A 12,882-nucleotide genomic window follows, 5' to 3' on the forward strand; every position below is an offset into this window, starting at 1 on the left:
TAAAACCATTTACTCCTGCCAGAAAAACATGCATATGCAGACACCAAAGAGCATGTTAAACCAGCCTTACATAACTTGAAAAACTGATTTGGAGTAAAAGCAACTTTTTCCTATACAGAAATAAAAAGCTAATGTGTCCACTGTCAGGCAGCAGGAACAAAGCTGCAAACCAAACATTAAAAACATAAACCTGGTATCACTTTTTAATGGTAAACCAGATAGGGAGTAGTGCTGCCTTTTACACGTCTAGGAGATATGTAGTAATGTTAGCATTAATCTAGAGTTTTGCTTTTTGTCCACCCCATGACTTAAGCCTAATAAGTCTAATAATCATGCTTCTTTTAGCTGTGTTCTGGCCTCCTCCTGCTCCCTGGGGAAATATCTGGCTCCTTAGCTGTTAAATGCTCGGCTCTGTTTACCAGCTCATTGCTGACATTGTCTGCCTCCCGCCCAGTCGCTAACACGAGCAGTGTGAGTGAACCAAAGTAAAATAACAGGCCGGAAAACCAAAACAATGAGTTGACAGAAGCTCGAATTCTCAGTAGAGCAGAGAGAAAACGGCAGACTTGGGTGATGATTCTATGTGGATTCTTTACATACAAATAATCCTTTGTTTCTATAAAATATTAACCACCACTTTTTACTACAGCTGTCAAAAATGCCAGTTTCCATGTCTTTCTTTTTTTCCCCCTCTGAGAACATTTTCTTAATCCATCCATCTGTTCTCACTTCTACGTATTTATGAAAACAAGGAATCCTTTTCCCAGGATCTATTTGTTCTAAACAGACGTGGCTGATACTGACATTCAGGCACAAACACACCTACACACACACACAAAATTCAGATTCAACTCATCTGACCTGTGTAACTGAACAGTTTGAAACAACTGGAGCAACAAGAGGAAACTTCCACATACTTAAATGACTGTTCTGCTACAAATAGAGATGAGAACATCTGACAAAGGAGCTCTTACACAAGCGATATAGTATTTAAAAGCAAGAACAACGAGGTACACACTGTAGGTAGCTGTGGACCTTTTTTTAAATATCTGAACTGTGTGGTTTGTTGAGTACATCACAGCTTGCAGAGTTGATATTTTTGTGAGTGTTTTGTGAATGTCACATGTGAGCTACATGACCAAGCTTGGCCTCAGCAAGACAAAGCTTTCATTCTGCACCATAGGAAGAGGAGATGACATCATGCTGTTCATACAAAGCCTCAGACATCCCGCTCTTTCTTTGCACTGGTTAATAATAAAAAAGTGTCTATGCTAAGAGACCATTTCATTGTGTGTGCGACTAATAAGGAGTTATTCTTGTCCTTACTTTGAGTCTTTTAGGACAAGTTCTCCATGTTCCCAGAGTGATGCAATGCCTTGGTAGATCTGCAGCACAATTTGGCTCCAGCTAAATGTGGAAGAAGGGAAATGACACAACTAGGGAGAAAATGTTCTTTACATATACAAAAAACTGTTGATTTTGCATGAGGATATAAGGTTTTCAAGACAGAAGATTGATATTTCAGCTGTATTTGATGCGAGACAAGTGGCTATGTTGGCTTTAGTGATTTAAATAGGCGTGAGGTGCTATGTCAATTTGTTTAAACTATATCAACAGAGAGTCTAACTCTTTGTTTGCATAGCCTATTCATCCCAAACCTGATTAGGCCATGTTTTCTAACTAAGCAGGAATATTAGAATCCTAAAAATAAGATATAAGTTTACATTATTTGAACATCAAGAAAGATCATTTATTGTTTTATTGTTTTGTTTTCTTTTATTGTTATGTTCCATGTCTGGCTGTGTGTCTTTGCACAGCCAAAATACTTAATCCTGTTATTATTATTATAATGAATTGAGGCCACTGTTGTCCCAGTTGTCTGGCAATAAATGCAATTTTCTTAAATACCTTGAGATGTCCTCTTTAAACTGGAAGTTGTGCTCTCCACGCCCTCCTCTGGTCAAATGTTTGCACTACAGCAAGTTGCACAGTGAGGTTGTGCTTCTTATGTAGTGCACAGTTACAACAAATATGCATAGATATGTTCAAAATTGAATGCGTCACAAACAGCTGGACATTGCACGTCTTTACTGAACACATTCAGTAACCGTTCACTGTGTAGGGCAGTGATTCTGGTAACTCACAGACCTCTAGTAGCAATAACCTGCATTTTCTTTACCTTCTTATTAATTATGAACATTAAGTGCCTAATAGTACTTTGACTTGACCGTTCCAATTTTTTTTTTTTTTAACAAGTGCATAAGATCAGGGTCCTGTGGTAATCACAAGAGGCCCAAACAAGGACATTTTGGTACTTTGTGTTGATGTGCAGTGCACTTTTCCTCCAGATACAATGTTAGAAATCATTTCCAAAAAGCAAAACTTCCTTCCTTCGTCCTCTGAGATGAGCTGCAGATGAACACTTGCTTTTGGGAAATTATTTTCCACAGTTGTTTTTCCTGTTATCCTCAGGTTCAGCTTTTCAGTTCTCTCAAATGTGCATGGCGTGCACTTCATGAGATCTTTGCAGACTGTTGTTACTAAATAATTTAGAGCAGGCCCGAGTTCCCTTCATTTGTACATAATTTGTCTTTTTGTGAAACTGATAAACACTCTGTCCTCCAGACGTGCCTTTGAAGTCTTTTCCAGCTTTGTGCATATTTACAGTGCGGGAAATAATTATTTGATCCCCTGGTGAATTTGTAAGTTTGCTCAAAGAAATAAACAGTCTCTAATTTTGTATTAGTTTAATTTTAATGGCAAGAAAAAGAAATAAACCAAATCAACTAAACCAACCAAAAATCCAGAAAAAACAATACATAGAAGTTATAAGTTGGTCACCAGGTCTGCACACATTTCAGGAAGGATTTTGGTCTACTTCTCTTTACAGAAACTCTAAATCCTTTAGTTTTCTTAGCCAAGCTTCAGCTTCCTCCACAGATTTTCTATGGGACTGAGGTCTGCAGACTGGCCTGGCCACTCCATGATCTCATGAGCTCTTTGGCCTTACCCATGAAGATTGAGTTTGAACTGGAATAAACTGATTCTATAGGAAGCTGTGCTTTATAAACATAAGTTAAGTTGAGATCAGAAGTATTGTGATTGATTGATTGTATTCTGTGTGGCAATGTGGGGGAGCCATAATTCTAGCTAAGTTGTAGGGAATCAAATGCTTATTTTACTCAATGACACAACTCAGAATCTTTCATCCCATGCACACAAATCAAGAGTATCTAATAAATACAACATAAAAATATAAATAAATGCATGCGTGTTTGAGTAATTGTTGATTGAACAGGTTAGTGGAAGGGGGACAAACGGATGTTCATTAATTGTTTACTTACTATTGTAACAGCCCTGGCAAATGTACTTTTTTCCCAGTCTGTTTGTTTTAGCTTTTATTGTATTGTACTGCCTTCCTGGAATAGGTGCATGCTGGGTGGGATGTGTCCTTCTGGAAATCTTTTCATAACCTTGTAATTTTGGGGGGGGATTTGATATTCTCTCTCTCTCTTCATTAAAATAGAATTACCATAAAAAAAATATTGACATAATTTCTAAGTTATGATAAATGAATCACTCTTTCCTTCTGGCTTTCCAAGCAGACAGTTTTTTGTTTTGTTTTTTATTGCTCCATTTAGAGTAACTTGCCTATAACCCATACCTCCACTCTCACACCCTTATTTGACACACCTCCTTTTTTGGAAATAAACAACTCATTAATGTAAAGGTTTTATAATTTTTCCAGTAAATGATAAAATAGTGTTTTCAGTAAAGATGAGAAAACTGGTTTTGTATTATTAGTTTAGCCAGACTGTATTTTTTATATTAAAACAGAGAAATACCTTTTTCCCCATAAATTAAACAATACAGTATATTGTACAAGATGATCCCAAACTGTATTTTAAACACTGAAACACATAATCATAAGACTGTTCATAAGAGAAAATATTTTTATTACGTTGCCTAAAGAGAAAATACCATTTCAAGTCAATCAAATTGTATCCCTTTTCTTCTTCAGAAATCCCATAATCCAAAACAAAAACAAAATATTCTAAACACAAAAACTACACAATAAAACTACTTTGAATTTCAAAGTATAAACTGAATTCGAGAGAATTTAAGTTTAAGGTTCTTAATGCTACAATATCACAACATGATTTTGTCAGTCCTGATCAAGAAGTTACAGTTGAAAATGTAACTACTTCAAATGTTTCAGTCATATAAAATAAAAGATTTAAAACCACAGTACATATAAAAACAAACAAACAAACAAACATAACATTCATCAAGGAGTGGAAATAGAACTACAATAACAGACAGTATGGCCACCAGCACAGAGAACTTGTATTCATAATGGCTACAACACACTGCAGATTTAAAGAGTAGTTGGTTCATCAACAGTGCAAGAATTCACACACACACACACACACACACAAAATTCATTGTGACCTGTAACTCACAATCGTGTAACAGCAGAAGTAATCTATATCCCAGTATAGTTACTAATATTGCTCATTGAAAAAGATACAAATAAGAACATATCTTAATAGCAAGTTAACAGCTATACTACCTTGCATTAAAATAAAAACATATGACAAATTTGTATATCAAACAATGCAGTGATCAAAGCACGTATGCAATTTGCTCCAGTCTGAGATGCCAGTAAATAATAATAATAAATAATCCACCACCCAACATTTTCTACTAGATAAAAATCAAGCATGTTAGTCGTTATAAGAACCACGCTGCATCAGAAAACATGGCTCATGGGGCTAATTTTGTAGTTGTGTGTATTAATGCAGCAAAGCTGTTTTTTATAGCAATTTTAATGTAGGATCATTTACTGTGATCCTAGAGGAGCTTACAGTGTGCACTAAAAACACAACTTAAGCATAGTTGACCTTCTAATTGACCAATATTCACAGTATTATGGTGTGCACAGGTTTCATCAATAGCAATCGTGATAATAAGGCAGCTTACTGTCCTATACTTGTTTTCATAATGACTGGTATAATTAACTCTTTGAATTCCTTTATTACATCACCCTGTTTTTTTCCCTAACTCCTAACTCTTAAGTCCTTTCATTTTCAAAATAACATCTGAATGGAATCCTTTATATATTATTATTGCATGAGATTTTAATCTTTCTGCTTAATCTGATGTAGTAGTGGTGAAAAAGACGATTATCATGCTGAACTTAAAGTGGTTGTTTACCACTCACTGAACAAAGCAAGCATAAAAAAAAGCATACAAACGCTAGAATACTGCTGCCAAATGTAGAATAAGGAAGACCTTAGATAGCATCATTACTATGATTACTGTGATTTTACTAATATTCCAAACATGTCCTTGTTTTTGCTAGAAAAGTGAGAAACCAAGTGTTGAATCCCATAAATACAGGTGTAATTTATCTATAAACAACTAAATGATGATTTAAATGTGTGCTGTTTATTAGGCACTTTGTGCTTTTGTATTTAAATTACTTTTTAAGTAGTAATTTAAGCTATTTTGTAGTTTGGGGATGTATCAAAATTAATAATACAGCTTTAGTGCACATTACATTCATAATCCAATTCTCAACTGCCATCAGACTTGAACATTAACTGTGTCAGATGTCGTCTCAGTTATCTGACTTATGAGCCAGTTGCTCAAGTTAAAGTTAAAGCTGGGGGAAAATATGCTGTGACATGCTGTGTTAGTGGAGCGGAAAAACAGAAGCAAACATCTAAGAGGTGTTAGATCGAGATGCATGTCAAAAAATCATAACAATCATAACTGCCAAACTGTAACTGTAGGAAGAGTTATATGATATTGCACTCATAATAAAAACACACAAGATACATGCTGTTAACAAATGTTAAGGCAGGAGCGTAAATTAATCAATGTTTGGCAGCTGAAGCCCTATCAAAATATTTGAAATTGCCAGGTAGGGTGAGGCAGAGCTGCAGATAAGAAAAGAGGTTTATCCAGCAGTAGCAGCACATTATAAGCCATCAGTTTGTTTTCTGTGGGAGCTTGTTTCAGTTTACTTTAATTGCGCCCCTCCTCTCCACTGTTGCACTGTGTACGTGTCTCTGCTGAGCTCGGCTTGTATTACAGAGACACGGATAAAGCAGAGGGTAGGCCAGACAGGTGAAGAAAGTGTTTCTCGAATTGATGGGAACTTATTACATGTAATAAATGTGTAATAAATATCTCAATGACTGTTAATCCATCTACACAGTTTAGTTTACTTTAACCAGAACCAAGCAGTTATCCAGTGTGCTCCTGGCACTGTCAATACTGATGTCCGCCATGATATTTTCTCTCCCCTAAGCATTTGTTTTTACTCTGCTTCTTAACATGACAGACTGTAGAGGTGTGGACCTGAGTCGGGTCTCTTACAAGAGCAGAGTTGAGGAATGCTCATAAATCAAGAGTTAGCCAACTGCCAACCTAGCAGCCAACTGTGAAATGCCGGGGTCGGGACTAAGTTGCATATTTATAGTAGATAACGACATAAAGGTTGATGAGGAAAATGTGTAGTTAGCCATTGTAAGGCACAAAGATTATTTAAATGGAGAAAGAAAAATGTGCACTGATTTTAACTATCATATATGACTTTTTAAATGGTTTAGACAATTTCAAATGAGGGATTTGGATACTTTGACAAAAGCTAAACTTTCCTTGTCAGAAAAATCTTTTGGTTTTTTGCATGCTGGTAACACCATGAAGATTGGACGCAACTCAAATGTTTCAGCTAACTCTGAACGCAGCTGCTGGTTTAATTTGATTCTAGTATTTAAACTAAATCAAAACAATGTGCATTTTGCAAGCTCAACATATTGTCTTCTGCATGTGTAGCAGTTTTCCTGCACTCTGTTGTCTGTAAATATAGCAAAGTATTTTTTGGTCACAGGAAGGCTTTCTATTTAAGATTTCAACTTAATGGCTTGCCAATGTCCACAGTAACATTTACATAGAGAGGCCTCCTCTCAACTGATAAAGTCTTATATGAGCAGCTGTTGAGTCCATCTTTCCTCCATGACTGCGGTGTTCGACCCAACAACCTCATCCTGAAAAGCACAAAATCCATACTATGAAATGACCTGTAACACGCTACGCACACGTTATTGCCATCTCTACACTACTGACCTGTCCCGGTTTACTTCATTGCCACTGTCTCGTTTGTGAAACACCATTGTGTAGCGAGCTACGTCAGAGGGCGGCCGAACGATCTTCATTTTCTGTAGCTCAACCCTGCATGAGACAAAAACACGCATGCTGAATGAATACGTATTACTAGCAATGTTTAAAATGTAATGTGGTCATGTTTTCACTTATTCATGCCTCACCTGATGCGAAGGTCATCATCTTCTCCACCCCAGCCCCAGTATGCATTTGAAAACCCATTCACTTTAAAAAACTGGTCTCTGCTCAAGGCAGTGACTCCTCCAAAGTAGCCTTTATAACGCAGCCTGAAAGTGAACAAACATGAGAAAAAAATGAAAGACAATAAAACCTCTGAATGTATCATCATAGGAAAGAGAATGGCACATGTGGAAAAAGAAAGCATTGCTTTTTTCCATGACTTTTCATGACTTACAGTAAATATCCTCTTAGTCATTCTTACCTGTATCCTGTTACATTGCGGCCAACCACCAAGTGTTTGGGCTGCGTGTCACAAACATATAAATTATGATCATTTTCAGGTACCAGGTCCACATCATGGAAGATGAAGCAATCCCAGTTGTAGTCTTTTAGTGCCTCCAAGTATCCAATATTTAATAACTTGGCACGATTAAAAGTTACATCACCAGCCTTTAAAAAAAAAAAAAGAAAGAAAAAAAAAGAAGAAGAACGTACAAAGATTACAACATGCAAGACACTGTGGAAAGTTCAGAGCTCGTTGCAGATGTCTGTGTTCTCCAGGTGTATGTGATGGGCTGCATTACTCACTGCAAAGAAAAAAAAGGCTTTTACATGTAAAAGTGATTAGGGACAAAGTATGACTTAATGCTGCTTGTTTGTGTAAGCAGAAATAATAATCTTGCATATCACTGCATATCTTGCTTTATCAAGAAAAAGGTTATTCATTACTGAAAGCCTATTATAGCTATTAGTAATGAATAATCAGCCTATTTTGGGAAAACCTCTGAGACTTAAAAAAAAAAAAAATTCCAGTTTTGGGTTCCTCCTGTACAGAAACCGTAAGGTGGGTGAATTCATTTCATATCTAGGGCTACAATAATTCACTGACTAACTCAAATAACTCCATCCATCCACTTTCCTCCGCATATCAAATACAGTGATCCAGGGGGGCTGGAGTCTATTCCCAGCTACCATAGAGCAAGAGGCAGGGTACTTTACTGGACAGGTCGGCAGTCTGATGCAGGGCTATCATAGAGAGACATAACCAGTCACACCCACATTCAAATCTGTGATTAAATTAGAAACACCAATTCACCTGACCCCACTAACTGTGGAGTGTGAGAGGAAGCTGGAACACAGAGGGTTAGTGTTAGGCTGAACAACAGAAACTTTGCTCATAAAGGCCCCGGCCAGATGGTGGTTTGAATTGAGGGCCTTCATGTTGTGAGGCAACAGTGTTAACCACTGTGCTGCCCAACTCCAGCTCGAACTCAATCATATAAAAAAAAGAAAAAAAGAAAAACCCCATACATAGTGAATTAAAATTTTATGGCCTGAGTGGGGCTATTAAGTTGGACAGCGAACTATTATTAGCATTGATAAGATTAACATCTTTACTTATTCTTAACATCTGGAAACATCTGTAAGAAACGTTGGAGACATGAGAGAACAGATCAAATCTGACATACTTGCTTTTCCTGTTTGCAGTCACTACATACATGCAGACACCCCCACCAAATCTATGTCAAGATGCCAGTCCCTTTTGGAGGACTTTTAATGGAATCAGTTAACAAACACTACAGCTTGCCTTGTGGTACTGACTGTCCAAGAGGTTTGTGCTTCAGTTTTAGTGATTGAAATTCTAGTACTTTACTAGCAGGGGTGCCCCTAGTATTTTTTCATTGGGATGGGCACATGGGGCCATTCGGCTGGCACATCAAAAACAGAATTTCCAGTTTAATTATGCTGTTGACAAAAATATAGGTTACTTGAAAAATATGGCAGAAAGAGGGGGGGAAAAAAAAGAATAATATGGCCAGTTAGTTTCTTGCTATTAAAAGTGGATATCACTGAAAATAGGTACATATGAAAGCCAAATAAGATTTTGAATTCTATAATAATGTGATTGATTGTGAGTGATTGACTGGAAGTCTCAGCCATGGCTTTAATGATTCTCAGCAGAGCTGAGCAGAGGCAGTTTAAGAATCACTCTGCCAGTTAAGTTCAAGAGCTAAATTAAAGTTAACTCCAAATAAAAGTATTAGATCATGTAAGAGTGTGAACTGTTGCCTGTTGGCTTTTCGGAACACAGTTCCTTCAGTGTTACCGGTTATATTTTTCCTAGTAATGTTTATATTGTTACAAAGAAACACTATGTATGTAACCGGAAAGTTTCAACAGCTTTATGCAAAATAACCAAGAAATGTCTGTTCTACAAGCATAAGAACTGAATTAGCATGACCTTATATAAAAGCTGTGCACAAAGGTGACAAATACCTGCTGGATGACATAAATGGCATAGTGTAGTTGCTGTCTCTGCAAGAAGGGGTGCAAGTGATGCAGGAGGTAGAGGAGGTGTCGCTCTCGGTTGCGATGAGGGATGAGGATTGCTACGCTTTGCCTCGCTGTGCAATACAAGGGCTCATACTCGCCTTCATTTACTTCTTTGTTGTCTTTCTCTACATCCTTCAGTTTCAGAGAGGACTCAAAGGACAGTTTCACAGCCCCCACTAGAGGAACAACATTCACATGTTTAACAGTGAACATTTGTTTTAATGTGTATTAAACACTTGTTAACATGACAACATGACATGACATGTTTGAGAGAAAGGGTTGATTGATGGATTCCTTGAGTTACATGGTAGTTCTTTCATCTATACAAAGGCATCTAGATAGCATTTTGTTCTATACTTACTCAGCAATGGTGACACCCGAGGGCACTTGGTTTTTTGTGGTGGGGTATTTATTTCATTAGCTGCTTCTATCTGCAAGTCGACCTCGTTCCTCTGACTCTCTTCTTTGACATGAGTTTGTTGAGTGCCGGGGTAATGCCAGATAGGTTTCACCATCTCTCTTGAAAATATTGCTATCCATGCCAGTACTGACAGCACAAGAATCAGCAGTATGACGTACTTGCTCTTGCGTGAAATCTTCCTCGCACTTGAACAATAGCCCATGGCTATGTGACTTTGCTGATGTGAAGGCAGAAAAAGTGAATGTAGATTTTTTAAGCTATAGTTTACGCTACTTCTTTCACAAAGAACGTTTCAGCAAAAACAGTGACAGCCATAGATTCGCTGACCAGACATCCCATGCTGATGAGACATGCTCCTTGACTATATAGAAACTAATTATTATAATCACTATAATATAGAGCAAGCACTTATTTGTGAAATTCCATTGGTGAATCAGAAAAATCCACTTTTAGGCGGGGGGCGGCCATAAGCTTGGGCACTCCACCAACTGGGAATAGATGAACAGAAAATAAAAATGTTAGAACCAAAAAAATGGTGTGTTTTTGCTTGGAAACATGCAACACATTTTGAGGGCAGGTTTTAGCTAACAATATGTGACACATTAGCAGGAAAAGCCACATTAAGGAAGTAGTTTACCGTGTTACTTGAACTGATGCGTCTACTTTCTGAACCTGTACTACCATTTGAGCAGATTATTGCTCATATGGTAGTTTCGCTGGTAAAGTATTCATTACAGAAAATGACTGCATAATAAAACAAACTATCCCGTTTCAAAAACAGAAAATGCCCGAAGATATAGAAACAGCTGATAAGTTGATCAAAACTGTCGACTGCTTGTTAATAGCAGTAATTTTCTTTAGGTCCTCCTGAGAACCGAGAAAAAAAAAGCTGAACCTTTTTTGTGATTTCCTTCCTCTTTCGAACTAAAAGAGCCCACCCAAACACATGAGAGACCAACTGAAAGCCCTGGATGCCCTCCATTGAGTACATCAGGATTTAGTAGGGTAGCTCAAATAAGTCAAAAGACATAGACCAAAAACAAATGTCCATTACAGAGGAGATTAATGAATGGGCTTTTTTTCCCCCAGGTCTCCTATTTAAACCAAAAACATGTAAAGCAGAGTAACACTCCAGTTTCATTGACATACTACTATAATAATACACTCGCTCCATCAAATCAAACATAGATGCCATCAGCTGACATAACAATTAACGCTAACTCTTTTTTCCGTTATCATTATTATGATAATTTTTTTTAACTCACAACCAGCGACAAACAAAACACATGAAAGCCATTATGCTATTGCTAGCATGGTTGTCCTCTCTTGGGATGCTAGCAGGATCGTTAGCAGGAAAGCGTTTTACAATTTAAATATTAATGTTCTGCCATTTTTAGTAAGATTTCTCTGAGTTAATTTTGAGAACACAGTCAAGCTAACGTCGACTAGTTCGTCCATAACACGAGGTGCAGATCAACGAACAGTACCTTTGTGTTTTCCTTATACCGGTGCCAGCTCCTCTCTCTTTTGACTGCAGTCCTTTTTATGACTACAGAAGCTCACAACTTATACGTTGATGCCCTCACATAAACTCCACCTGTAGTTACAGCTTACCTGCTAGCTAGCTGACGAATGCGGATATAACGGTTATTAAAAATAAAACATTAGCATTAAAAGAGACACGTGTCTTGGAAGCCGAGTACAGTCTGGCCTTATTTCAATTTAGCGCAAAACACTAATTTCCTTACCTGATACTTAAGTAGCCTTTCATAGACTACAACGTCGCTATAATTAGCCCGTCTACAACCCCACCTGTCAAATAAACGTAAATTAGTAAGGACTTCCGTTCCACGCATTTCATAATAAAGTTTTACCTTTTCGACATTGAAGAGACCTCGGGGGGGCGGGGGGTTTAACGGTTATATTATTTATTATGAGTAAATGTTCTTTCATTTCTGCTTTTTGTATTATTTGTTTATGCCTCATAAGCGCCGTTTTTCTGTTGAGGCAGAAAGTCTGCGAGTTGATGATGATGATGAGCGTCACATAAATACTTCCGGTGTGAAAATTTCAAAATTTAAGTGTGCGATATTTTGATGACACCAAAAACTACTGGAGGACAAAACTCACGGATAAATTTTTAACTGTTGTTACGTTGGTACATAAATTTTCACTACTATGCAGTCATTGCTCTACACACAGTGCTTCTGATTCTGCTCATATTTCTAAAAAAGCAGAAGAATCTCTAACAAGATTAAACGTTTTTATCTTTATCTTATCTTTATTTCCACTTAAGATGTCTTATAAATGACTCTAGCTTAATTTGTGTCTATTATACCTATGCAAATTGGTGTAAATGGACTATAATATGGACTTGTTTATTTATTTGAATTTGGATTTTGTACTCGGGGTTTTTAATTTTTTTGTTTGTTTGTTTGTTTGTTTTCTTGCTAATTCTGAGCATTGATGGAGAGTCATAAGTAAACAGCTTGTAGAAAAGCTAAATACAACTGCACTACAGCCTTTGAAAGTTTGCTTTCCAGTCTTTTCTCTTTCCACATTTAATTTTGTGAGATTTTTATGTGAATAAAATATGAAAGATTTAGCTTAAATAAACTTTGTGAAAGGGTAAATTACTACTCCACTGTAGTTAAAATTCAGTCAAATTCCCTATTTCCACTTGCAGGTGTGCCAGTGTTTTCCATTTGAATAATTACAGTACTTTGACAAAACCCTCTCCTTTTTCAGCTAGGGCAAGCTTTGACAGATGTGCA

General features: G+C 37.1%; 1 protein-coding gene across 2 annotated transcripts; it reads right to left on the bottom strand.

Moving 5' to 3' along the window:
- Positions 1-3,966: 3,966 nt before the first annotated feature.
- On the bottom strand, positions 3,967-11,933 carry b4galt4 (UDP-Gal:betaGlcNAc beta 1,4- galactosyltransferase, polypeptide 4). 2 transcript variants are annotated; one of them, XM_063487856.1, is made up of 7 exons: positions 11,857-11,933; positions 10,049-10,596; positions 9,631-9,863; positions 7,616-7,803; positions 7,338-7,460; positions 7,138-7,242; positions 3,967-7,058 (listed from the first exon to the last, which is right to left on the bottom strand). In XM_063487856.1, the coding sequence occupies exons 2-7, from the start codon at positions 10,308-10,310 to the stop codon at positions 6,923-6,925; spliced, it is 1,047 nt and encodes a 348-aa protein (XP_063343926.1). In that variant the 5' UTR covers positions 10,311-10,596; positions 11,857-11,933; the 3' UTR covers positions 3,967-6,922. The 2 variants fall into 2 exon arrangements, with proteins under 2 accessions (XP_063343926.1, XP_063343925.1); XM_063487855.1 differs by lacking the exon at positions 11,857-11,933 and adding an exon at positions 11,596-11,849.
- Positions 11,934-12,882: the final 949 nt, after the last annotated feature.

Source organism: Pelmatolapia mariae, linkage group LG10_11, assembly GCF_036321145.2.
Source record: "Pelmatolapia mariae isolate MD_Pm_ZW linkage group LG10_11, Pm_UMD_F_2, whole genome shotgun sequence".
NCBI classification, from domain to species: Eukaryota; Metazoa; Chordata; class Actinopteri; order Cichliformes; family Cichlidae; genus Pelmatolapia; species Pelmatolapia mariae.

Excerpts from the sequence above, each read along its gene's own strand:
- b4galt4 (XM_063487856.1), bottom strand. The coding sequence starts at position 10,310 with ATGGGCTATTGTTCAAGTGCGAGGAAGATTTCACGCAAGAGCAAGTAC. Across the intron at positions 9,864-10,048 it reads TCGGGTGTCACCATTGCTGA|TGGGGGCTGTGAAACTGTCC; the intron begins GTAAGTATAGAA and ends TTGTTCCTCTAG. Across the intron at positions 7,461-7,615 it reads CGCAATGTAACAGGATACAG|GCTGCGTTATAAAGGCTACT; the intron begins GTAAGAATGACT and ends GTTCACTTTCAG.